General features: G+C 44.4%; 1 protein-coding gene across 1 annotated transcript in view; it reads right to left on the minus strand.

Moving 5' to 3' along the window:
- Positions 1-900: 900 nt before the first annotated feature.
- The window catches only part of TM9SF2 (transmembrane 9 superfamily member 2), a 46398-nt gene continuing 21017 nt past the window's right edge, over positions 901-26281 (minus strand). Inside the window, exons 5-17 of the mRNA XM_084767999.1 lie at positions 25254-25383; positions 23105-23229; positions 21728-21839; positions 20647-20726; positions 19249-19357; positions 16330-16462; positions 14448-14567; positions 12481-12538; positions 10449-10608; positions 9496-9647; positions 8373-8484; positions 5040-5211; positions 901-1561 (exon numbers count right to left, since the gene is read on the minus strand). Of these exons, the coding sequence (XP_084624125.1) occupies positions 1494-1561; positions 5040-5211; positions 8373-8484; positions 9496-9647; positions 10449-10608; positions 12481-12538; positions 14448-14567; positions 16330-16462; positions 19249-19357; positions 20647-20726; positions 21728-21839; positions 23105-23229; positions 25254-25383 (1531 nt within the window). The 3' untranslated portion in view covers positions 901-1493. The remainder of the gene's footprint in view (positions 1562-5039; positions 5212-8372; positions 8485-9495; positions 9648-10448; positions 10609-12480; positions 12539-14447; positions 14568-16329; positions 16463-19248; positions 19358-20646; positions 20727-21727; positions 21840-23104; positions 23230-25253; positions 25384-26281) is intronic.

Here is a 26281-nt window from a genome sequence, read left to right on the forward strand (position 1 = left end):
GACAGACCGAGCAGACTAAGTCAGAAGTGCCGAGTGAGGGCGAAGGCGAGAACGCCAGCGAGAACCTTTAAACACACATAGCTGCACTGCTCCAGCATGCAGCAAGCTGTGACAGGGTCTCCATATGTGTGCCAGGCTAGCCTCAGTCTGCAGTGCTCCTGCTCCCTCACCTGCCACAGCTGCTGTGTAAAGTCTCTTCAGTCAGGCCTGGCAAGGTGAGTGAGGGCCTCATCTGTTCTCATAAGTAGCTGGCATTCCATTCTGACTACGAAAAGATACAAACTTGCCAGATGTACATAAGAAAGGTATCAGTGATGCTAATCGAGGACAAGAATTATTGTGAAACACAAATTAACCCACTGCAATCCAGAGGATGAAGGCCTGCTAAGCACTGCTTACGTGCAGAGCATGCAGCCTACCCCACACTGTGTGCAAGGGTGGGGTGGCGTCTGGAACCGAGCCTGGCCTCCAACTACTATGCAGCCAGGACAGAGCAACATCATCCTCACACCTTCGCCTCCAAATGATAGGTTTTTACAGGGGTGCCCATACATCCTGCTACTTAAAAAACACCCCCACACCCCACTACACTTTGGAAAATAAGCTGAGACTATAAATTCTTAATAGTAACAATATAAGGCCTACATTTAAGTTCTAAATGGGCTATCATCTGACCAGACAGGCATGACTACAACTTCCGCCATTCTTTCAGAGAAGAAATTCGGATTTAACAAGGCCCAAAAGACTAACACTTCACTTAGGTGGAGACTGAGAAAACGTTGTTATCAACAGTAGTCACATCATCAGACAAAACAGACCACGCAAATCACCCTCAAATGCCTGTGGTTAACAGACTTGCATGCACTGGATCTTCAAAATGCGGGAATGATGCAACAAAGACATTTTTACAATATTTATTAAGATAACAAATTTATAAATTCAAAGACTCAGAGGCACATAGTTTAAAAGGCCAATACCATGGGAATAATGAAGTCAACACAGAAAAGTAAGAAGAGATGAACAATTACAACCAGTACAAGATTTTTAAAAGCCACATTCCCCCAATGAACATGTCATAGGAATCATCCTTCAAAATTACCATGATAAAAAGTTATTTCCTTCAAAGAAAAATAATTCTTTCCACCTACCGAGCCTAAAAAATCCTATTTACAATCAACTGTCCAGTCTCTCCTCAGTGTTATGGCCTTCTCTATCTGCCACTAGAAGTATTGGAAAGTTTATAGCTATCGTATTTACAATAATGCACATAATATTTAAACCGCTTGTCCTTGAGAACAACTGAGCATGTACTTAATCAAATCACAATACAGATGCTTTAGTGTCGGGACACACCTGTGGGCGGAGGTGCATGGGAGAGGTGCACTCAGAAGGGTGCTCTTGCCAGTAAGTCTGAGAAAACTCAAGGCAGTCACAAACAGGCCTTTGTGGATCAGATTTGCTTTATTTCTGTTTGAACTGGACACCGGGCTTCTTCAGTCAACCTTCACCACGCTGTATATTTTGGTGACAAACCAAAAGCATGCAAAGAAGCCAATTGTTCCTAGAAACAAAACAAAACAAATCTTTTCAAAAGAAATTCATTAGTTTACACCATAAATAGATGTAAATGACTGGTTCCTTTAAAAAGAATAAAACTTTCGCCGGGCATGGTGGCGCATCCCTTTAATCCCAGCACTTGGGAGGCAGAGGCAGGTGGATCTCTGTGAGTTCGAGGCCAGCCTGGTCTACAAAGTGAGTCCAGGACAGCCAAGGCTACACAGAGAGACCCTGTCTCAAAAAACCAAAAAAAAAAAAAAAAGAATAAAACTTAAAACTCTTGTGGGCTAGGAATATGACACAGTTCCATGACCTTTATTAAAGAATATAAAGCTACTTAAATTCCTTACAAAAACATTTAGAATTTTTCGTATTGTAAGATTACCTAAATTTTCTATAATACACATTGTTTTCCTTCTTGGGCCAGGGTTTTCTCTGTGTAGCCCTGTTTGTCCTGGAACTCACTCTGTAGGCCAGGCTGGCCTTGAACTCAAGTGATCCACCTGCCTCTGCCTCCCAAGTGCTGGGATTAAAAGCATGCACCACCACTGCCCAGCTATTTCCCTTTTTACTGAATTAAATATGAAAAGTCTATCATATTGTGATTCCCATTTAAGATTTTTTTGGGGGGGGGGCGGGTTTTGAGACAGGGTTCCTCTGTGTAGCCTTGGCTGTCTGGGCTCGCTTTGTAGACCAGGCTGGCCTCTCACTCACAACGACCTGCCTGCCTCTGCCTCCCAACTGCTGGGATCACAGGCCTGTGCCACCACGCCCGGCTGAATATTTTTATCACACACTGGAACTGCTACCATTTTCACCCTACTCACAGGATAATTTGATGGGTTGTTTCAAAGTATAGCTGCTAGGAATTACAACAATGCGTTGTAGTAAGAGATAAAAATGCAAGCACCACTGCTGCAGAAACAGGCAGCGTGGCACTGTGCAGCACTCGGCTGTAACACTGTGCTCTGTGCACGGCCAAGTTAACTGACATCTCTAAGCCTGCTGCTTTTGTTGTTGTTGGACACAGCCTGAGACACTAGTCAAACAGTTAACTCTACGACTCGGCTATAGCCTCAGCTACATACACACATACACACACAAACGCACGTGCGCGCTTTTTTCTTTTCCTGTGTGGTCTCACTAAATTATCCAGGTGGGTCTTGAACGCCTGGGTAGATAGGATTATAGGCCTGTACCAGCGCCCCCTTCAAATCCATTTCCTGAACTGATCACTTTAAAGAGATGTCTGCATTAGACACGTGCCTTCCTTCTTAGCTACTTCATCAACCTAGAATCTGAAGAATTTGAGCTACATGGGGACACTCTTTTAGCATGACAAAAACAAAGCTCAAAGAAGCCTTGTTAGAAGTATACCCAAGATCAAATCTATTACTTCTGTGTGACTTGTTGCTGTTTTTAAGTTACTTTGATTATGACTGCACGTGTGGGGCGCAGTGAGGAGGGCAGAGGGCTCCACTCACCTGAGGAGCACACTAGGCTGTCAGGCCCGAGTTGCATCTCACAGCCACAACACAAGTTCCTTGAACTGTGTAGCAGCTCTAACCCTGAGGCGTGAGTGCTTTCGGGGCTGTGCCTCAGCTGCCCTACACATCAGATATTTACATTATGAGTCATAGCAGCAACACACAGTCATGAAGTCGCTATGAAATGCCACAGCTGGGGTCGCCACAACACGAGGAACTGAATTAAAAGGTCAGAGCATTAGGAAGGTGAGAGTCACTGCCATGTGCAATCACGCAGTTGACTCGTGCTATAAAACTTTGGCAACAGTAAGGGGTTTCCAAATCTGTAGTGAGCAAAAATTAATTAGAGATCAAATATGTAATGACTGCGCTGTCCTGCAGCCTTCAACAGAGCATGCTCACAGAACATGCCACCATGCCACACAGCACCAGTGAACACTGCCCAAGACAGCCCAGTTCACGGCCCAGAGTGCAGCGCACGTGTGAACTAGAGAGATTTTAGTGTATGTAACATTTTCTGTTCTTACAGAAACTCAACTGTTTCACTGTGGAGAACAAAGCCCTTTACTGCTTTCTAGCCATGATTTCTCGCCATGTGTCATATGAACGTATCTTAGATTACGGCATGTTAGACATATCTAATCACATCTATTCATTAATATGAAAATTTGCCTTACAGATCCCATTGTTACTATTTTTAAATCATGTGTCTGTGTATGGGTATGTACAGGTGCCCCAGGACACAGGAAGTCAGAGCTACAGTTGCAGGTGGCTGTGAATCTCCTACCATGGGTTCCAGACTCTGAACTCAGGGCAGTACATACTTTTAAACAGAGTGATCTCTCTAGTCCCTGTAAGGTTGTCAAATCTTTACTAAATGGTTAAATTATACACCAAAGAATTCTTTTAGAAGAATGGTCTTTGTTATTAGTCAGCGAATGTTTAATTTGCACACCCATGTTAAAGCTGTAACCGGGGCTCATGGAAGTGCTCTCCAGTGGAAAGGCGCAAGAGGCGCTCTTGGGACTGCACTTGGGCTCAGTGAGCACAAACTCCGCTCTACAGGAGCATGTGCCACAGCAAACACTGTCCAGCTGGTTAACAGGAGCATGTGCCACTGTAATCACTCCCCAGCCATTTAACAGGTAAAGGAGCAATTCTGGGAAACACCCAACAGGCAGGGTACAGACCTGTACACACTGGGGACCCACATGGCCCCTGTGAGAGCCTCTGTTAAAGTACCATCTGGTTTTCATTGTTATTTTAAATGTAATCACAGAAAAAGTACTCAAGACCTTCTAAATCTATACACAGTATCTGGGACAGACTTGAGAGGTTATAAATGTCTCCATATTCATCCTTACATTGGACACACGTTGCAGGCAAGTTAGGGGATGGCTGTGTTGATGGGGAGGGATCATCAAAAGGCATGAGAATGCAGAATTCCTGACTGTTTTTTCATGGTTCTTGCTATGGGTAGTTTATTGTATATATGTGTAATAAGATAAATGTGTGTGTGTGTGTTTTTTTTAAAGGCGTGAGGAAAGGTCAGGCTTAATTCCATAGACCAAATGGTGAAAACATAAACATCCCATCAGCATCTGGGCAAGCCTACAGGGCACAAGGCACGTTCTGAAAGAAACACCTTTCCTGAGATTATAGAGTAGTAGTGACTTCTGTTGTGTAAAACAGACTGGCTTAGATAAAGCAAGGACACTTTGGAATTCTGAAGCTCACACAGGCTCAGCTCATTTGGAAAAGACCATGAAGCTCTGGGAGCTGCCCACGCCCTGCAGCAGACCCCTTCCTACAGAGCAGAGGACACGCGTGGGATCTAACCTGTCACATGGAACTAGACACGCATCCTAGCCCATCCTAGCTGCAACTAAAGGGGATGGCCACACGATGCTGAGCTGGGCTGAGGGGCCAGTGAGGGGCAGCGGCAGCACAAACATTCATAAGGACAATAACTTATTGAAACCATCTGTGTCTTACCTGTGAAAAGAAAGAAGATCAACACCATTATCATAGTGTAGCCAAAGTACAGGATAGTACTCGCCGTCCCCGTGATCTGCAGCTTGGAAAAGAAGTAGTGTATGGCGTAGATTAAGAAGTAAACTGCAGTGAAGCCACTGGTGAGGAAGGAGCGCCACTGCCAGTGGTAATCCTAGGTGAGAAGGAGCAGAGCAAGAGTCACTCCTAACAGTGGACGAGAGGGCTCACCACAGTCACCACAGTCGCAGCCGCACTGGAAGCCCCACGCCAGTCACTGGCAACTGAGCTCTGAGTAACTTCCACCTCACTAAAGGTGCTAAGCACACTCTTATCTGCTGTATAGCTACTTAGAAACTGGCAGGAAGTGTGTGAGAAAATATCCAACAGTTTATAAATAATAGAGGATCAGACTATATTTGAAAGCTTATGATTCTGAAGGAAAAGCCATGTACAAAACCCTCTGATGTTTCAAAATTAATATTCACTTTATTCAGTCAGCCAGCTCTCCAGGAGAGCCACTTGCTGTCATGTCTGGTCTGCTTCAGTTACTTCCATAACGACTCAGATCATTTCAGCAGGGCAGGTGGTTCAGGTGGCTGTTCTCCATTTTTACATGAAGTAGACTAGAGCACAGTAGTAGAACACCATATTTTAAGAAAAGAAAACCTCAATCTCTGTTACAATTTGGGAATATGTGAAAAAACAAACAAACAACCCACTGCATTTTAAAAAGCAAACCAAGAGCTGAGTATGTCTTTGTTCCCAACACTCAGGGGCTGGACTACCTGGCATAGCTGGGCTAGCCTGGGCTACAGTGAGATAATGTCAAAAAGCAAAAAGCAAACAAAACAAAACAAAACAAAACAAAAAATCCAAACCACTACTGACAAAACTCTACTAAAGCTAATCTACAAGTCCTCGATATTTCAGAGCATTAACACCTCTACACAGAGCCTGTCAAGGGCATGGATGTACATGTGGGTGTGGTGCTGACCACAGAACCAGGGCCTGGCACACACCAGGTAAGCACTCTGTCACTAACGTACACCCCAGCCAAGGTGTGTTTGTATACACCAACAATGGACAAGCTCAAAAAGGACACTTTTTTTTTTAACCAAGGACCTGAAACTATTATACATCAAAAAGTATAAACATCATGACAAACGACAAAAACCTAAGTAAACAGAAAAAGCATACTTGCATCTGTAAGCCAGAAAACTTAACAATTGAGATGCTAGTGTTTGCCACAATAACTTGGACCAATGCAGACCATACCCAACAGCTTAAAGATCTGGGGGCTCAGCTGGCACAGTGCTGTCCGCACAAGCACAAGGCCTGGGTTCTAGTCCTCAGAGCTCACTGGCTAGCCTTGTCCAAGTGTTGAGCTGTCCAAGAATTAGGCTGGGGAGTGACAGGAGGTATATGGCATACACCCACAAAACATTAGGTAAGCTAACCTGGGAAAACTAAAAGCCTCTCTGGAAAAGGGTATCAGGAAAGTGAAAAGCACCACAGAGTGGAAGAAATTACCTGAAAAGGGCTTAGTATCCAGAACATATAAAAGATGACTAGGCCAATTTAAAGATGTGTTCAGTCACTAAACACACAAATCAAAGTGAGACAGCACTGCACAGCCACTACACAGCTACAGCAAAGGCCACAGAGACACAGAAAGTAAGAGCTGTCCAACATGTAGAGCTGGGAACTGTACATTGCTGGTAGAAACATAAAATTCAGCTTCAGGACTTCACATGGCAAAGCCATCCAAAAGAGCTGAAACACACTTAAATACTTGGTAGGTGTTAACAGCAGCACGATTTACAACTCCCGAAAGGCGGAAAAGACTCACATGCCCACCAGTGGACAGATGTGTACAGATGTTACAAATACAATGGAAGATTATTCAATTACAAAAGCACTAAAACATGCCAGAATAGACACCCTGAAAGAGTATTTCCTACTCTTTTACCATTCCTTAAAGAACTCTATTATTATTTTATTTTGTGTGTGCGCGTGCGCGTGTGCACGCGCATGGGGACCTGGATGTGCTAAAGCACGTGTGTGGAGGTCAGAGGACACTGTGTGGAGTGAGTGGGCTTTCTTATCCGGCCTTTACTTGTGGTTCAGAGACTTAGGTCGTCAGGCACTTTATCTGCTTTCATCTTTTCTGCTCTGCTCTTTGGGTTTTTTGTTTGTTTTTAAGAGACTTCACTCTGTAGCTCAGGCTACTTTCAACTCTTGACCCCTCCCGCCTCAACCTGCTCTCTGGTCACAGCCGTGCTCCACCACACTCCCCCTTGGAGACAAAAGTGGCTGCCAGGGTCAGAGTCAGAAGGAATCAGACAAGAGAGACGATGCACATAACATGCTGAGTGCCAATTACTTTTCTGAAGTTTAAAAATGTGAATTTGACTTAAATGAAAAAAATTAAAACCACCACCTGCCCCTCCCAAAAAAAGGAAGAAAAGAAAGCCAAACTCAGTCTAACAGACTTTCTCTGTATAGAAAGTAACTCTGTCAAAGTTGTGCTGTGAGCTGCGTACGGCCTTTCCACAACAGCACACTTGAAAGGCGGACAATGTGACCAACTGGAATGCGTGGCTCTTGAGCATGACCTTAGCAGACGACATCGTGCTGCAGTGTCACAAGGCTGGACATTCTAGAACCTGACCACTCACTCAATCGGTACAGTGAGGCTGCCACTGAGGTATTGCCATCAACAATGTAATCACTGAAACTTTTCAATGAACTCTGCCACTCCAACTACTTACCCTTTTAGAAGCATTTATTTTACGTGTTTGTGTGTGTGCCCACCTGTCTGCTGCATGTGTACCACCTGTGTGCAGGTGCCGTGGAGGCCAGAAGAGGACATAGCACCCCTTGGAACTGGGGTTACAGGTGCTGGGTTTAAGTCCCATGATATGGGTGCTGGACCGAATCCAGTTTTTCTGCAAGGGCAAATACTCTTTCCACTGAGCCATCTCTCCAGTCCCTAACTACTTATTTTTACCAATTTGTTTTAGAGCCTAGACACATCTGTAAGAATATTAAGTCAGATAGTCATAAAAGTCAACAGTGAAAATTCAGTACAATATAATATTCTTGGGAAATTAACATTCTAAAATCTCTAGTGATAATCTTTAAATAAATACAAGGAACAAGAATATGCTCTTGATTCAATCCTAAAAGAAGCCTTCTTTTGATTTGGGAAAGGAGGTCAATTTCTTTGATTAAACATGCAAGCAGAGAAATCATCTCAACAATACTCAGGCTGAAATATGCTGAAATTATAATGCTGCCCATGAACTAATACTGAACACAGCTGACACGTACCTCCGCACACAGGTGGAAATAGCAAAGAAGTATAGTTGCTTCAGAACACGTAATAACCAAAATGATAAACACCAGAAACAGGAAGCCAAACATGTAATACATCTGATGTGACCTGTAATCAAACATGTCAGGACACAATGATATAAATACTTTGACACAATAAATGACATATTGCACTTTCTGTTTTGAAGTAGGGAGGTTCCCCCCCCCCTCAACAAATCAAGCAAGGTAATTTTGTGATGGAGAGGAGGAAGATGCATCAGAGTTTAGCCTCCTATTCAGGTAGGCCCTGACCACTAATCAGGAAAATGCTAAAAGCCTGTTTACCTACCAGGGAGTCAGAAATGTTTGATAACAACACACCAAAAAGACAGTCAAACTAGGAAAAACCACACCAGCAAATGAGGCTTAGAACTGGGAAACTAGTGTAACAACTGGGAAGGAAAGATACTCTAGCCATTTATAACGCTCAACTGTATTTCAGCTTCGTGCTCCCTCAGACCTTGGCACAATTCTAACACACACCCCTGACTGAGGCGATCACAATACACTACCCCTCTCAAACACACTGCAGTAGCACTACTTTATATGTGTGGTGGCACCCACTTTTAATCTCGGCACTCGGGAGGCAGAGACAGACCACCCCGTGAGCTTAAGACCACCCTGGTCTACATAGCTAGGTCCAGGCTAGCCAGGGCTACACCAAGAAGCACTATTTCAGCAAAGCCTTTCCTTTCCCACAGGAACAGGAAGCCGTGAGTGCAGGCTCTGGGCGACTGTATAGAACTTCCAAGTCATGGAGGTCTGGTCTCCTCCCATGAGCTCTCAGCTGCTTCTCCTCTCTGCAGCAGTGCAGTGACTTAAGAAGTCTTACGTCTTAAGAAGTGACTTAAGTGATATAGACTAAGTGATATAATCACTCAACCTCTACACCCCATTTTCCCTGTAGAATGAAGACAGAATCCTGAAAGTTACCTAAGAATTAACAAGAGAAGACACAGGCCCTTCAGTGAGCATTAGCGGTCACTACCCTCCACTTCTACCCACAGAACGACAACCTTTCGTTTTGTTAGTTTGCTTACGGCTGTAACCACAAGCCCCACGTCCCTGTGCCGCAGCTTACCAGATGCTGTTCAGGATGAAGAAGAGCTGTATGAAGATGCAGCCGAAAGGCAGGATGCCCCCCATGATGATTCCAGGCAAGGGCTTTGTGTAGAACGACTGCTCAGGGATCTGACGAGGAATCTGATTGGTTCGAACTGGGTGTTCAATGGCCTTTTGCCAAAAGAGAAAAGAGAGGAAAGGGGCGGGGGAGATTTATAATTAAGTAGCTATTAAAATACTCTGCACATTTTATTTTTGGTCCTGGACTTTCTTTTGTAGACCAGGCTGGCCTCGAGCTCAGAGATCCACCTGCCTCCGCCTCCCAGAGTGCTGGATTACAGGTGTGCGCCACCATTCCCTGCTTCTACCCCCCTTAGTTTCTATATAAATACTACTGCACTGGACATTGAAAGTTTATTTCAGTTATCAAATTGAAATATGTAATTAGAAGCAATGAATTGCCAGGAACACATACATGGTCTGCCTTCCGGAACAGGCCAAACCTTTTTCTAGCAGTTGTCTACTGACTAATAGCTTTACACAAAGCAAGAAACAGAGGACAGTATGGCATTTAATTACATACTTAATGAAATTTCATCAGTTTTTTTTTTATACTGGAAAGTGGACAAAAATACCTTTACCCCTCCTTCCCCCAGTTCACTGGCTTACGAACACAAGGAGGAAATACTGGAAACAAACAAACAAACCTAAGAAACCTTACAGCAGGCGTGGTGCTGCAAGCCTGTGCTGTAAGCATTCAGAGGAGGAAGTGGGAGATCAGGCTTGCTACAGAGAGACCCTGTCTTTAAAAACCTAACATTCCCAACACTGATATTTCGTGAACTTGTCCTTAAGCATAGATCTTAAGGGTAAGCTTACACCTTATGAAAATTTTATGGCATCTTTTAAGGCAGAATATACTGATTTCCTTAGCTGAGACCTACTGAGACCAGTTAGCACCGATGAACTTACATTCTTCTTAAAGCCAAAGTATGCACCAATAAACGTCAAAGGCACAGATATGCAGAACCAGAGGGCCAAGATGGCAACCAGAGTGCCAAAAGGAATGGCTGCTGAAGAGCCTTCTCCCCAGAGGATTAGATTCATTATAAAGAAGTCAGCAAACACAATCCTGAAAGACAAACAGAGTCAAAAGCCAAATGACAAAGGGACAGTACTCTGTATACGAGTAACAACATTAGTGACTTAGGATAGAGGATAAAAAGGAGGGTAAGTCACAGGGCACACAGAATTTAAAACTTTACTACAAACGCAAAATTGCTTTTTCAGCTGCTTTGTCCAATTTAAACTCTAACCAGCAGCTGATGAAAGTTGCCTTTCCACATATTTTCATCACAGTTAGAACTGTTGAAACTTGCATTTCTATGGACAACTGCAGTGAGCATCTGGCGCTCGCTGGCCCTGGCATCGCTCTGCACTTGCTGGCTCGGCCCCCTGCTCGCTTCCCATTTGGGCTACGTGTTTTCTGCAAAGTAGCTGTGCGTTATTTCTATACTCCAGCCACTCATGCCTCGCTGAGCACTGGGCTTCCTCTTGCGCTTTTACTGAATTTACACAGAATCTAAACACATGCAGTTGGACTTCCGAGTACACCTCTCAATTAGCAATAATCGCACCTCAGATAAACGACTCTTCCTATGATGCCGCCACTGCTCCAAGTGTCCAAATTCATCTTTTAGAACAAGGATGTTAATCATAAAATGCATACCTTACACTATTGTTCTGTGCTGGGGGATTGAACCTACATCCTCACATGCAATACTTAGCATATACAAGGATGTTGGTTTGATCCCCAGGGTAGAAAAAAAGGCCCGAGCAGTCGCCGTAGGATGTATGCAGTCTTTAGGAATCTGAGGGCTGTGAGAGAGGGATAGGGGCTCGAGAGGGGTCCGTGCAGGATAGGGCAGTGGCCGAAAGGAAGACACTAACATGGTCTCCAGATTTGAAACTGGGACTGTCACTGAAAATTTCAGTAAAGCAATGGGAAAAGTACCAATGACATGAGTTTACACTGCAAATGTGTGCAGAGCAAATGAGAACAGGAGTGCAGACTGTTTCTCAAGGCACTTTAGCCGGGGATGGAAAGGAAATACTGGAAGATATTCACAGGAAACTGTTTAGGAGCGAGGACAGCTAAGCATATTTCTGGGAATCAGAGTCAAAACACAGAGCACAGCAAAGGGAACAACCTGGGATGTCAGAGGCTCAGGGGATGACTGAAGGGCAAGACACTGAAGGAAGGTGACAGGCAGCCTTGGTAAGCAGGTCACGGCCTGCTTGAAAAAAGCGGACAAATCGGGGCAAAACACAATCGGCTGAGATGCACATGGCCTCCAGGTGCTCTCAATGCAGGCCTATGACGATGCTGGCTATGATCACTCTTCTGCCGCCAGTGACCAGCCTTGACTGTGAGCACTCCTCACTGCTGCTGCGTCTACAGGGGCCAGTGCCTGTCCTCCAGAAATGTGAAGGCTCTGGAGGGCAGCAGATGAGCTCAGAAGCACTTCCTCAGAAAGCTAGGGTGGTTTCGATGCGTGCTATTTGTTACTTTGGGACAGCTCACTGTACTACATAAGGAACACACCACAATACTGGTGCCTGACGAAACCCACACCAGCTCGCCTAGGCTGCCTTCAGGGAGAAAGGCTCCCTGGGGTCAGGTCAAAAGCTTTCATGCAACTCTGTACGGCAACACGTCAGATCAACTGCTGCAGACCTGAAGACAGAATGGCTTTGTCCAGGGAGGTGCTAGCTAGCCCTTTCTTCCTCACACACTACAAAAACTTACATGAAAGCAAATGTTTCCAGTATCTTCAGCTAATTTTCCAATATAAGGTACATGGTGTCATTTAGCACATTTTACTAAATTTGTGTTATCCCTTTTCGAAAATTAAATCTTTTCTTAGGTATCTGAGATGTAAGGGACTGAAAAGGTTGAGGGAGTAAGAGATGATCACTAAGAATTACTGAAAAATTCACTTACCCAGGACAAAGAAATGATGTCAATAGAACATTTGTTTTCCATTTCTCGCCCCCAAAGGCTAAGGAAGAAAACAGAACTATAAGCACAGATTTTTCTTTTCTTTTCTTTTCTTTTTTCTTTTTTTGGTTTTCGAGACAGGGCTTCTCTGTGTATCCCTGGATGTCCTGGACTCACTTTGTAGACCAGGTTGGTGTCGAACTCACAGCGATCTACCTGCCTCGAGTGCTGGGATTAAAGGTGTGCGCCACCACTGCCCGACACACAGATTTTTCTTAAAGCAAACTAAGTATTCACAACCCAAATGTTTGTCAGGCAGAATGAGCGGCTCCCCAGGAAGTGCCCTTCCCACGTGCCCTATGGTGCTTGTTAATAAATGGCCCACTGTGCACTGCAGGCCCAGTATTAACAGCTAAACCACCCAGACCTGGTCTTATGTACTGACAGCTCAAAAGTAAATAAACCCCTTAAGCCCTATGTCAACATCAGTGAACACGCCTAGGTGTGGTCAGGGTCAGAATCTGTTAATAACCCTCAGCCTGACTTGTAACATACTTAAAGTCCCACAGGATGTGTGCATCCTCAGGGCTCGCCAGCTCTGTGCTTTCTAGCTGGGGTGGAAAGCCAAGTGCCTGACATCAGGAAACAAAGAGAAAAAGGGCTACAGCTTTCTAACAGAACAAATTTGCTTATACAATTTTTACTTTCCCTTGCTCCTCTCTATTTTTTTCTTCTACTTAAAAATTATCAACTCATAAGCTGGAGAGCCAGCTCAGAGGTTAAGAGCACTGCCTGCTCTTCCAGAGGTCCTGAGTTCAATTCCCAGCGACCATATGGTGGCTCACAGCCATCTATAATCGGATCTGATGCTCTCTTATGGACCACAGGTGTACACGTAGGCAGAGCACTGCATACATAATAAACAAGCAAACAAAAAATCTTTAAATATGGTCATGCCTGGTACCAGGAGATCAGAAGGCACTGAGTGCCCTGGAGCTGGGGTTACAGACATTTGTGAACCACACTGTGTGTGGTGGACAGAACTCAGGCCTTCTAACCACGAGCCATCTCTCTAGCTCCTCATTTTTAAAGCACAAGCACCCACACAGCGAGATACTACTCTGTTTTGTTTTTTTTTAAATCCTTTATCAAATGAAGAGTTCTTCTTCCCGGGCCATCACGCCACCTCTCAGTGATGTTCTTACTGCTCAGTGTGGAGCTGACCTGCTGCTGTGAGGAGGCATGAGAGAGATGCTAGCCAAGGGTCTATGAGGAGTAACGTGGGCGGCAAAAGAGTTACAAATGAACAGAGTCTGGTTAAGGAAGTGAACAAAAAAGTTACCAAAGTGGCTGAAAATAAGGCTGGTGTGACAGGTAGGGTCTGACTGTATCTCACATGTATTAAAATTGTCCTGTGTCCTTCAGTAAAGAGTACAACACAACAGTAAGAACAGCTTGGGAAGTGACCCTGAATCCCACCCACCCTACCCCACACGTACAAAAAGGGGTCAAGTCTAGTGGATACTCCTACTTCCGTGTCTCACCGCGGGGCACTCCTCAGCAGGGCCAGCTGCCATTCTGACCCACTCAGTCCTGAGCCACCAACCACACCTGGGGCTCTAACCCTCTGCCCCCTCACTCTGTTTTACTTCTGAGGAGTAAGAGCAAAAAAGATGGTGACTAATGGCACAACAAAGGTTACTTCCTTCAGGGCTCCCCAGTGGCCTCGCTCTTCACTTTATGGATGTGAAACTGGGAGGGGACAGCAGACAAGCAGCATCACAGCTTATGCTACTGTCTAAGCATTTGAAAGAATCTACAAGTCACCATGTGACAGAGGCCACTATTCATGCTCTTAACTAGAAACCTGTGTGACACCGGCCCAGGCAGGGCCCACCTGTCCCATCCCGCCCAGGTTCAGAACCACAAGGCCGACAGAAACAAGTCTAGTCACTATGACTTTTACTTACATTTGTAGAATCTGGCAGCAACATAGCCAGCAGGTGTGCCCAGTAGCACCCACAAGACCACAGCACATGTCATCAGGGCTCCTCGATTGGCAGGGGACAAGAATCCCAGACAAGCAAAAACTAAGAAGCAATCAACCACAGTATGATTATTATTCCTCTACTTCCTTTGTTGTGAAATGGTAGAATACTTTTGCTTTTATATAAAACAAAAAACAAAAACAAACTCAGGGAAAATACATACAGTCCTATGCAGCTACGCCAGACCTTAACAATGAACATACTGCACAAAGATGATCCTACACATAGTAAACTGCACTGGGGAGTCTGTGGTGGGGCACAGGAGATCTGTGTGGATAGTTTAGTTCCCGATGAAATGCCAGAGCAGAACTCTATCCTCAACTGCTAACTCTGGCGGGGTCCTTTGACTCTCTGGTGGCATCATGCTAAGCCTCTGCTTACTCAGACTTTTTAGGATGCCTTCTCCAGGCCTCCCTTCCTGCTTTAGTCTAATATTCTTACAAACACTAGCCCTGTATATCAAAGCTGTTATCTCTCTGGTTGTTATCACATTAAAATAACAGTGAGCTGAGCGTGGTGGCACACGCCTTTAATCCTGGTATTTGGGAAGCAGAGGCAGGCTGATCTCTGTGAGTTCCATGCCAGCCTGATCTACAAAGTGAGTTGCAGGGCAGCCAGGGCTATACAGAGAGACCCTGTCTTGAAAAACAAACAAACAGCAAGTAGCACTTGGTTTTCAAAAAAAGCCTAGCAATCTGAATGTAAAGCCTAAAGGCATGTACTGTGGCTTTCAAACTCACTCGGAACCAGTATTTAGAAATGAGCTATTCCCATAAAACTGCAAATAATTTTACTAACAGACAATGGCTGTTCACGGTGGCTCACACTCTAGCCACCACTAGGAGCAGGAACAGGGAAACTACTATGAGTTTAAGGCCGGTCTGATCTACATGCTGAGATTTCTGGCCAGCCCAGGACACAAAGTGACTGCCTGCCTCAAAAAGTAAAGCTAAACAAAAGATGACACACACTTTTACATATTTGACCTGTAACCAAACAAGATCGTATGTTCCCTGGCAAAACTTTAAAAGATCATCTGTCAATTCTTTCAGTAATGACATTTGTTGCTTTTCACCAGTAGCTGGACCCAGCAAAAATCTATGGCTTAAAAATGTATGCATGGTGCAGAAAAGTCTATTCATGAACAGTGTCTGTTGACAGAAGAACAGGGAAAGAAAGAGGAATCACTGCAGCCCCAGGGAGGAGTCTCAGCCCACACCACATGTAACCAGTCCCGGTGAACTTGCTCACGGGCCCTGCACAGCTCTGGACACTGCTAGAAAGAGCAGCTGTCCTCTACCACATAGCTCCCTGGCTCACCTTTAGCACTTTGTCCTTTCTACAACATGGGCTCTTAGCTGACTGGCCCTCCCTCTGGAGTGGCCTTGGCTCCAGATGGGGCTCTAAAGACCTGACGATCTGCAGCCCAGCTCCATCAGGACAAAGGCTTGGGTTGGAGAGACGGCTCAGAGGTTAAGAGCACTGTCACGAGTTCAATTCCCAGCAACCACATGGTGGCTCACAACCATCTATAGTGAGATCTGATGCCCTCTTCTGGTGTGCGTGTGTACATGCAGGCAGAACATTATATGCTTAATAAATAAATAATAATTAAAAAAAAAAAAAAAAAGACAAAGGCTTGCTCTTTCGGGTGCTGCAGGAAGGGAGCCACCCAGTCACCTTCTGGACGCATCTAACCTGCCTCAAAGGGCTTAACTTAGCACAGCGACTCAACACAGGAATACTCATTTCCAAATATCATTCAGAAGAAGTGTTTTCTTCTTAATCTTCATTTACAACTTACACAGAGTCACAAAAGTCATGATTAAGATCTGTGTCCCGGATCCTAGAAAGACCGACAGCAGCATGCCCTTCCTTGGTGGACGGAAAATATCCCCATGAACTAGCTTCCAGCCAAACTCTTCCTGGGCGTCCTCCTACAGAAAGGAAAAACTCAGTTCAACATATCCCATGGTCACGTTTCTGTTTATTAACCACTGAGTATGCTGCTATACACTTTTTCAGACTTATGTTAACCTGAGCATGGAGTCCTAAGTAGCTTTCTAGGGTGTTTCTAGAGCGATGTTATGTACTGAGGTCTACAGTCGTTGGGAAGCTGCCACACACCCTGTAAGATGTGCAGCACTGCCAAGGAAAAGAGGACGAAGACACCTGTGAGCATGAGCTACCTGACCTCGGCACCACACCCCTGTCTCACACGCAGGGGCTGAGCCAGCAGCTCTACTGGGTTGCTCTGACCAACACGTGACAGAGCTATCAAATCCTCACCCTCCTGTCTCCTCTAGTACATGAAACTCCACCTCCCACTGCTCAGCCTCCAAGCCTCGAGTCGCCCTTCTGTCATGCTTCAACATGACAAAACGCGCCCACGGAAGCCGCGCCTCCACCATGGCACGTCTTGGCCATAGGCCTGCTTCCGTCCGCTCTTGACCCACTTAGACGACCCTTCTGACCAGCTGGGTGGCTCGGACAGAACCCTGGGTCCCTCGTGGCCCTCTCTGGAGTCTGTGCTCTTCAGAGCTGACTAATCAGCCAGCTCCACCCACTTCCTGAAGGCTTCCTGGGTGCACCTGTTACTTCCTTCTATCTCCACCCACTTCCTAAATACCTCCTAGATGCTTCTGCCACTTCTGCCACTTCCCTCTTGTCTGGGGAGATCTGTTAACTTCCTCTGGACTGGTCTCTGCCTTTCCAACCTCACCCTGCGCCACACAATTCTCCATATTCAACATCATTTTCCTAAAATACAAAATAGCCACACCCCTGCTGTTTCTCAATGACCTTTCTTCCCTAGATATGCACAGCTTCCCAGTCCTTCAGAATCTGCCACTGCTGGCTTACTTGGGCCGCTCTTCCCAGACAATGCCTCCAGGTATATCTGAACCCCTCTCACAAGCTCCCACTTAAACCACTTAGCCTTTTAAGTCATGAACAACACTACTGCTAATACATCATTTTTGTTTTCTGGGAAATATAAATCGACGTACATCTAAAATGTTTGAGGTTATTATGTAGGTATGACTCCAGCTCACAGTAACAGAAATGACTGAGGAATGTCCTTTGTACAGACTACCTTCCATGCACTTTGGTATTAGCACCTCCAGGCTATTAAAAGGAGTGCAAAGCTGAAGCATTATTGAACACATATGGTCCCTTAAGGGATTAAATCCAATTCTATCTGGGGTTGGTTTAATAAAAACCGGAGGGTGGGGAGGGGGAGTCAGAATCTGCACATCAGTCCTGGCTAAGCACAAGCTGACAGCTGCTGGGGAGCGCGGTTACAGATCTCTTTGTGATGCCTGTTTAAAACCTAAGAGGCCGAGACGGTCATGCACCTCTCTTCAGCTAAGCTAGTGCTAAATAAAGAACTGCTTCAGGTCACTTTCTATTTACTGAACAGATACTTTAAAAACTAAGTATGTGGTGGCACAGACCTCAAAACCCAGCTGGAGAGATGGCTCAGCGGTTAAGAGCACTGACTACTCTTCCAAAGGACCGGGGTTCAATTCCCAGCACCCACACGGCAGCTCACAACTGTAACTCCAAGACCTGATACCCTTACACAGACATACATGCAGGCAAAACACCAATGCACATAAAAGTAAATAAATTATTTAAAAAAAAGAAAACAAAAACAAAACAAAACCACCAATAAAATTCATTGTGCTCAGGTTAATCCCATAAATGAAATGCTGGGTCTGGGTATTCACGACCTGAAAAGAGGACGAGGCCTGTCCGAGCGCCTTCCACACAGTGCTGAGCTCTGCATCCTCACTGGCATCCCAAGTGTGCGTGCTCTCTCTGTCGCCCCAAACTGGGGGCAGAGGTAGCTGAACAAACAACACTGTACTGTGCACTTCCGTATTGTGAATGACTGGATTTTCTAGTTAAAGGGAATTTACTATCAGTGTGTGTCCATGTGGAGGTCAGAGGACACTTTCAGGAGTGGTCCTCTCCTTCCATGGTGGGTTCTGCAGCTTGAACTTGGTATGTTAGGCTTGCACACGAAGCACTCTGCCAGATGAGCTTTCTCACAGGCCCATCCAATGTTTTGTTATGGATTCATATTTTTTTTCTTGTGTCCTTTGCCCAGTTACATCTTTCCAGATGAATACTTGTTTTATCCTAATATGGTTCATCAAATAATCTGTTTTGTCCATGTTCATATCCTTTAAAAAATAATGTATGTGGTTTTATTTTATGTGCATAGGTATGAGGTTGTCAGATCCACTGGAACTGGAGCTACAGACAGTTGTGAGCTGCCATGTGGGTGCTGGGAAATGAACATGGGTCCCCTGGAAGAGCAGCCAGTGTTCTTAACCACCGAGCCACCTCTCCAGCCCCATGCTCATATCCTTTACTCCTGTAATTTAGGCTTGCCCTACACAAGGTGTTTCCTTGCCAGCTCCTCCTTCATTCTCTCTGAATTGTTTCCATTTACTTACAGTGTGCTAAGTTATCTCTACAAAAATTGATTCAGTGTATATATATTTGTGGAAAGTGTTTTTGTTCATTGGACAAAAGTGTCTCTAAGTTCAAACAAATATAGACTTCATTCTATTTATTCGCCTGGCAATTAATTTACCTATGGATTTTCTGCTTTCCTGTCTTAGAAATTTTTTAGCTCTATTTTTTCATATTTTCCACATTCTTCAACTACAAGTCTCCACATGTGAATCTCCGCGGTGCTGTCTGCACTCACCGTCGAGTCCATCTGGTTGTACCTGGCAATGTCTTTATGCAGTGTGCGCAACATAATCATTGCTACCATTCCAGACAAGAAGAGGACAATCACCAAGGAGTTCATTATGCTGTGGGAAGAAGCACATTGTGATGGGCGTGCAGGTCAGTCACAGAACAGCAGCAAAAACTGGTCACTGAGTAACATTAAAACAGCTCAGCCGGGGCCACGCTGGCCACACCTTTAACCCCAGCACCGTGTCACTCGTGAGTCACTAAACTACATATCCATAGCCCCTATAGGTTTTTTGCTGTTGTTGTTTTTGGTTTTTCCTCTGTGTAGCCCTGACTGTCCTGGAACTTGCTTTGTAGACCAGGCTGGTCTCAGTCTCAGAGATCTGCCTGCCTCTGCCTCCTGAGTGCTGGGATTAAAGGTGTGCGCCACCACAGCCGGCTCACCTCCAGTTTTATAGTCTAGAACCAGAACGATCCACATTATTAAAACTACTGTTTCCAAGTCATTGCAATATATACATCAAGGCAACAAAGGACTGGCTTGGACCACAAGAAACTTACTGATGGGCAAATTTACTCAGTAAATTAGTGAATGTCAAAAAGTCTGCAAGTAGGAGAAAGCGAGAGATGGCACAGTGACCCTGCTCCCAGGCAGAGGTCCTGAGGCGTGCTCTGCAGAGAACACAGCTTCAACAGCAGTAGCTTCCTGAGCACTCTGACCCACCAGCCAGGAACAGCCTCAGAAGCTCCACCCCTCATCTCTAATCCTGTCATCATTCCACTCCCATAAGCTAAGCATTTCCAGATTAGGAAACAAACTTAGAAATAGATGGCCTGCCTAAATAACTCATGGCTTAAGTAGTGGCTCTCAACCTGTGGGTCGTGACCTCTCTGGCAAGCCTAAAAATAACATTGCGGCGAGCGCCCTCTCTCTCTCTCTCTCTCTCTCTCTCTCTGTTTTTTTAAGATTTACTTATTTATTTACTTATTTTATTATGTATACAGTGTTTCACCTGCATGTCAGAAGAGGGCACCAGATCTCAGGATAGATGGTTGTGAGCCACCATGTGGTTGTTGGGAATTGAACTCAGGACCTTTGGAAGAACAGCCAGTGCTCTTAACCTTTGAGCCATCTCTCCAGCCCCCCATTAATCTTAATCATAGTAGCAAGTTCCAGTTATGAAATAGCAACAAAAATAGTTTTAATGCTTGGGGGTCACCATAACAGAAGGAACTGTATTAAAGGAACACCGCATTATGGAGGCTGAGAACCACTGGCTTAAAATGAGGGTCTCAACTCTAGTCCAGACTAAGGACCACACTCAGCAGTTAGAGAGGAGGGTGAGTGCTCACAGAACAAGGGGCAGAACAAGCAGACGGCCAAGGGCAGGCAGAGTACTCTTACCTAAACCACTGGATGTGGGTATGAGGCATGGACTCCAAAATGTAGTCCCATCTAGACGCCCATCTGATGTTTTTCTGCTCCTGGGGGGGGGGGGGGAGACAGACACTCTGAGCATCTTCTGACAAAGCACACTAAGAGCCTGAGCATCTTCTGCAGCAGCTCACTCACCTACTCAGTCAGCACCTCTAACTTTAGCATCAGTACCCAAGTAAGAATGAGGCAGGTTTAGGTTTATTCGAGTATATCAAGTGCAAATCAGAATGAAACTAAGCAGTAAATTAAAACCAAACGCAGACTCCCGAGCAGGAGCTCCAGCAGCGCCTACATGTTCCTGTCTTGGGAAGCTCTAAGTCACAGTTGGTACAAGTGGACTGTCAATGCCAATTTTAGAGCTGTATCTCTTGAGGAAATAAGCAAACAGAATGAGTTCTTCTTTACCCTGCACCTATGGGATGACTAATAAGTCCACAGTCCTAATCCAGGTATAATAAACATATGGTAAACGCCACTCTCACTGGGCCTTACCCACAGAGGGACACACTATTGTGCTGGCCTTGAAAATGAAATACTACACATACGGACATTAAACGGTATTAGCTACTCAAGATAAAAAGTTAAAGGCAGAGATGGAGCACTGCCCTACACTTTTCGGCAATCACTTTTTCTTTCCTAAGCAACTTCTCCACTGACAAAAAAACAAAACAAAAGACAACCAAAAAGAAACAAACAAAAAACCATTTTTCAATACCGTAAGGAAGCCTCTCAACATGAAGCTCTGCACTTAACCTGGGGCCCACAGGCTTCCACACAGTGCACTTCTCATACCGCCTCTACGCCTGTAAGCACCTCAGCTGTGACACACACTAAGCACAACTGCCCAGTTGACCGCATCTTTCCTTTTAAACTTAAACTTTGGAATGATTATGTCATTTGGTGCACTGACAAGCTACTCTAAGAAGCAGCTCATTAAAAAACTCACCAAAACTTGACAGGTTCTGACTGTTAGTATTTTTAATTAGGTTAAGTGGTGCATGTTTAAAACCAATTTCTGAATTATACTGAAGATTAAAAACAAACTCACCTCAAAACTAATAGAATAAGTATAGGCAATTTTGATCTCCCCAGAAGCCTTGTTGCTTATATCCATGGGGGGTCCGGAGCAGTCTGGTTTATCTATATGGGTATGTTTGAAGCTGCGGGAAGAAACATTTTGGCAAGAGAATGATAAAGTTCAGTTTAGAAAGTGAGGTAAAGACAGGTCATAAATGTTCTCTGTATTTCACAATGCAGCTAACTACCGAAGATGACATTCATATCACATCATTAAACTTGTCTCAAATTTGACTATTTGTGTGTGTGTGCGCGCGCACGCGCACGCGCGCGTGCGCACACGCGCAAGCATGCTATATGATGTGCATATGTGTAAGAGAACAAGTGTGCCATGGCATGTTTGTGTGTGGAGACTGAGGGATACTTTTGAGCAGTCTGGCCTCTCCTTCCACTTGTAGGATCAGGAGCTTGAACTCAAGTGATTAGGTTTGTCTGAAAAACATTTACAACTGAACCATCCCACTGGGCCTCACAGAAACAATGCACTTAATTACATATACAATTATAAGCAAAAAATCTGAGCATGCATTCAAAAGAACTCTGAACGGCACTCCTCTTGTAAGGTGGGTCTTGCCGTGCTCTTATGTCGGCCCTGATGTGACTCACTTATCTCTCCTGCCTCAGCTCTGTGCTGAACTACAGGCACACGCCATTGCACCTAGTAAGCAGAGTCCACAGGGGGAGTTTAAATTAACTGCCAATTTGGTATGTCATGTTATCTCTTTACAGCTAATAATGTGAAAACATGGCTAATTCAGTGGCAAGAAAAGTCACAGAAAAATACTAAAACAGGTTCTTTCTTTTTTGAGACAGGGTTTCTCTGTGTAGCCCTGGAACTCAGAGAGATCTGTATGCCTCTGCTTCCTGAGTGCTGGGAAAGGCATGCACCATCATACCTGGCTTCAGGTACCTTCAAGCTGACACCTGAACAACACTGAAAACTCCCTTGCATGGCTGGCATGGAGACTTTCAACATGGGCCTCTAAGCAGGGAAGCCACCTGCCATTTAAAAAATGCTCTTCCCACTCCAAAGGAGACACTGCACTGGGCCAACCACTCAGTGCTACAACATACCAAAAGGCTGTGAAAACTCCTGAACGAAAAACAACTATTACAAAAAGCCTCAGAAATAACAAAGAACAAGCTACTTGATCTTACTTATTTTTTGTATCTAAGTTTCACTGATATTTGTTGGGAGTTGTTGAGGTACATGAGCTCACTGTTTAGGCCAGGCTAGCCTGACGCTCACAGTGTAACCTAGGCTGGCCTCAGCCTCCCAGTGTGTGTGCCAGCACGCTGCCTGCAGTAGTTTTTGGTTGTTCTGTTTTTAGCCTACGGGTATATTTACCTTCTGGGTTCAAGTTTAGCAGCCACTAATCTTGCTCCCATGGACCCAGTCTCAACAACATGATAATGTATTTTGATGTCAACATGATTGAAGATGTAGAAAGTATCTCTTTCATGGAATTCTGACTGTGAAACAGAACTTAAAGTTAAAGACAGAACACTGGCTATGGGAGAGACAAGCACAGCATTTCACAAATGCCTAGAGTAACAAACAGACACAAGTTCAGACCGCATCCTAGTCCTTCCTCATTACAATGCTCAGGTTGTCAGCTTGCAGTCCTCATAAGCCAAAGTTAACTGGAGAAAGTAAATGATGCTAAGGTTTTCATTTTTATATAAAACTAATAAATATTTGCTTAAAAGATCAGGTAACTAAAAAAAAAAAAAGATCAGGTAACTAATATTTTCTAACTTTTACTTAAAATACATTAAAAATTATATGAATATGCTAGACTGTCCACATATAAGCAAATCTCTTCTCTAAAAACATTTAAACTGCTTAGCTTTACATCCAATAACCTAAGCCACTCAAGTGCCTTTGCTCAACTTTCACAAGTAGATTAATTAATATAGTAAGATATATGCTAATTTAGTAGATCATATCCAAGTTGCCTGAGTATACGGTAATAACAAAACAATATAGAGTTAGAGACTATTACATATTGATCTTAAGAATCCCGTATGCGGGCCTCTGCTCTAAGTGCCCTGCTTCCATCATAACAGCAGGGCTTCAAAGACAAGGAGGCTTGTGAAAGGTGCGCTCTCCAGCTTCTGCGATACAAATCCATGACTTACAGAGAAGCCCTTCTGCCGCTCCACTATCTACATGGATTCTTTTCTTCCCCCTCTTTCTTTTTTTGGTCTTTTGAGACAGGGTTTCTCTGTGTAGCCCTGGCTATCCTGGAACTTACTCTGTAGACCAGGCTGGGCTCAAACTCAGAGATCCACCTGCCTCTACCTCCCAAGTTCTGTGATTAAAGGCGTGCACAAGCACTATCTGACCCGTGTCTACTTGCTTATAATGCATAAGATTTATGCATTGATATTCTTCCCGCAGAGCTCCTCCTACTCTTAGGGTTTTTTTTCCTTACCTGTTTTCTCAAAAAACAAAAAAAACAAAAACAAAAACAAAACAACCCAAACGTTTTTGACAAATGTTTAATTCATAAAATGCATGTAACTTTAAAAAAAATCACAGTTCTATTGTATGCGTGGGCACATGTGTGGAGGTCAGAGGGCAGCTTTGGGGAGTCAGCTATCTCCTTTTCTCAGTAGGGGTCCTGGGAATTGAACTCAGGTCGTCATGCACCTTTACCTACCAAGGCATCTATTGGCCCTCAATCTAACTTTTTTTTAATTAAAAAAACTTTGTAAAAATATAAAAGATTTATTTTTAGTATGGGCGTGGTGATGCACACCTTTAATCCCAGCACCCAGGAGGCAGATAGAAACAGATCTCTGAGTTTGAGACCAGCCTGATCTACATAACAAATTCTAGGACAGCTAGGGCTACATGGTTGAGACCCTGTCTCCAAAACTGCAATTTTTAAAAAAAAATTATCTGCATGGTGTATGTCTGTGTGGGATATGCACATGTGAGCCCAGGTGCTTGTGAAGGCAACAAGCACAGGATTCTCCTGAGCTGGAGGGCTGTAAACCAGCTCGGAACTGAAGCTGTGTTTCCTGCAAGGGCAGTATATAAAGTTAAGTAAGCCCTGAGCCACGGCTTCAGCCCTTGAAATAAATATGTCTTAGTACTATAGGCATACATGTGTCTTGAGTGCCAGAGGGCATCAGGTCTCCTGGGACAGGAGTGCTAGGCTTCTCTAGGCTAGCAGACATGGTGCTGAGACTCAAACTCAGGCCTTTCCCTCTTGCTCTCAAGAGTTCACGTGAACCACCCCTCCAGCCCCAGCGTAAGGTGTAACTGAGTTAGAACCAAGGCTTAGCCCTTAACACAGAACTTATTATAGGAGACTGTAAATGTTGAAATGAACCCGCATTTTCATTCTAGAGTTAAATTTGCACAGTATTAATACACCGTAAATTTAAGATCTAAGTAATGTCCTTGAGAACATCTGACTGTATTATTCACTCTAGGCAAAGACCAAATTCTCCTCAAGAGCAGTGCAAGTTTACCACAGACTTACACTAATGACACAGGCGTCTTTGGCATGGCCTTTATCTGTAATGTAGCAGCCAATAGGAAATCCAGGGTTACAGAACCTCTGACCATCTTCTACATCATAGCACCACGTCACAGGCATGTTATCCACAATCCTGTGCACACAAGTGAAAGTCAGGTTAGGAGAGAGCCCAGAAACAGCGTGAAGAAGAACTATTCAAGCCAGCGTCGCCAACTTCTAACATGTGAACACCTCGAAATGAAAACCATGACACACTGCTTAAGAATAATGTCTGTAGAGGCTTTGAAACTACAAATGCATGTAAAAAAGGAGTTTTATAAACTAGCCCACTTCAGCTGTGAATTTAATGACATCATCTAGGCACCTGAGTATAACTGTTACCTTGAGCAGAGCCCTTGAAGCTTGAAATAGGTGCAGAGCAAAGTATCTGGTTCCCAAGGAGCTTTTTATGCAGATATAAATGACACCTATTACACCAACTCAATAGAAAGGCAAAGAATACAACTGCAAGATAGGCTCTAACTAAAGGATGAGGGAAAAAGGTGCAAATTGCAGTATTTTTCTGCTAAAACATATAAATCCCAGTGATTTATAAAAAGAAACATTGCTCTAAAGCAAAAGAATCAAATCTTTCGAAGTTTATAGTGAAAAAGCCGTAAAAGAATAATGAACTTCTGTAGCTATACTACAGCCCGAGCGCTGTGAGGCTACGCTGCGGCCCGAGGGCTGTGAGGCTACGCTGCGGCCCGAGGGCTGTGAGGCTACGCTGCGGCCCGAGCGCTGTGAGGCTACACTATAGCCTGAGCGTGTGGTCCCCTATGCTTACAACACACTGCAGGATACAAAATAAAGAATTAGCCAAAATATACTAGCTGTATTACAGTCATAAGACTACACTCCAGGGCATGTTTTATTTTTTAATTAATGTGTGCCCTAGGAAGTAAAATTATGATTCTATATTCACCCAAGGTGTGTGTTAATGACCTAATAAAACATGTCTTGTCATATTTAAGTGCTACTTAATAGCACTC

Source organism: Acomys minous (assembly GCF_964271855.1).
Source record: "Acomys minous genome assembly, chromosome: 18".
NCBI lineage: Eukaryota > Metazoa > Chordata > Mammalia > Rodentia > Muridae > Acomys > Acomys minous.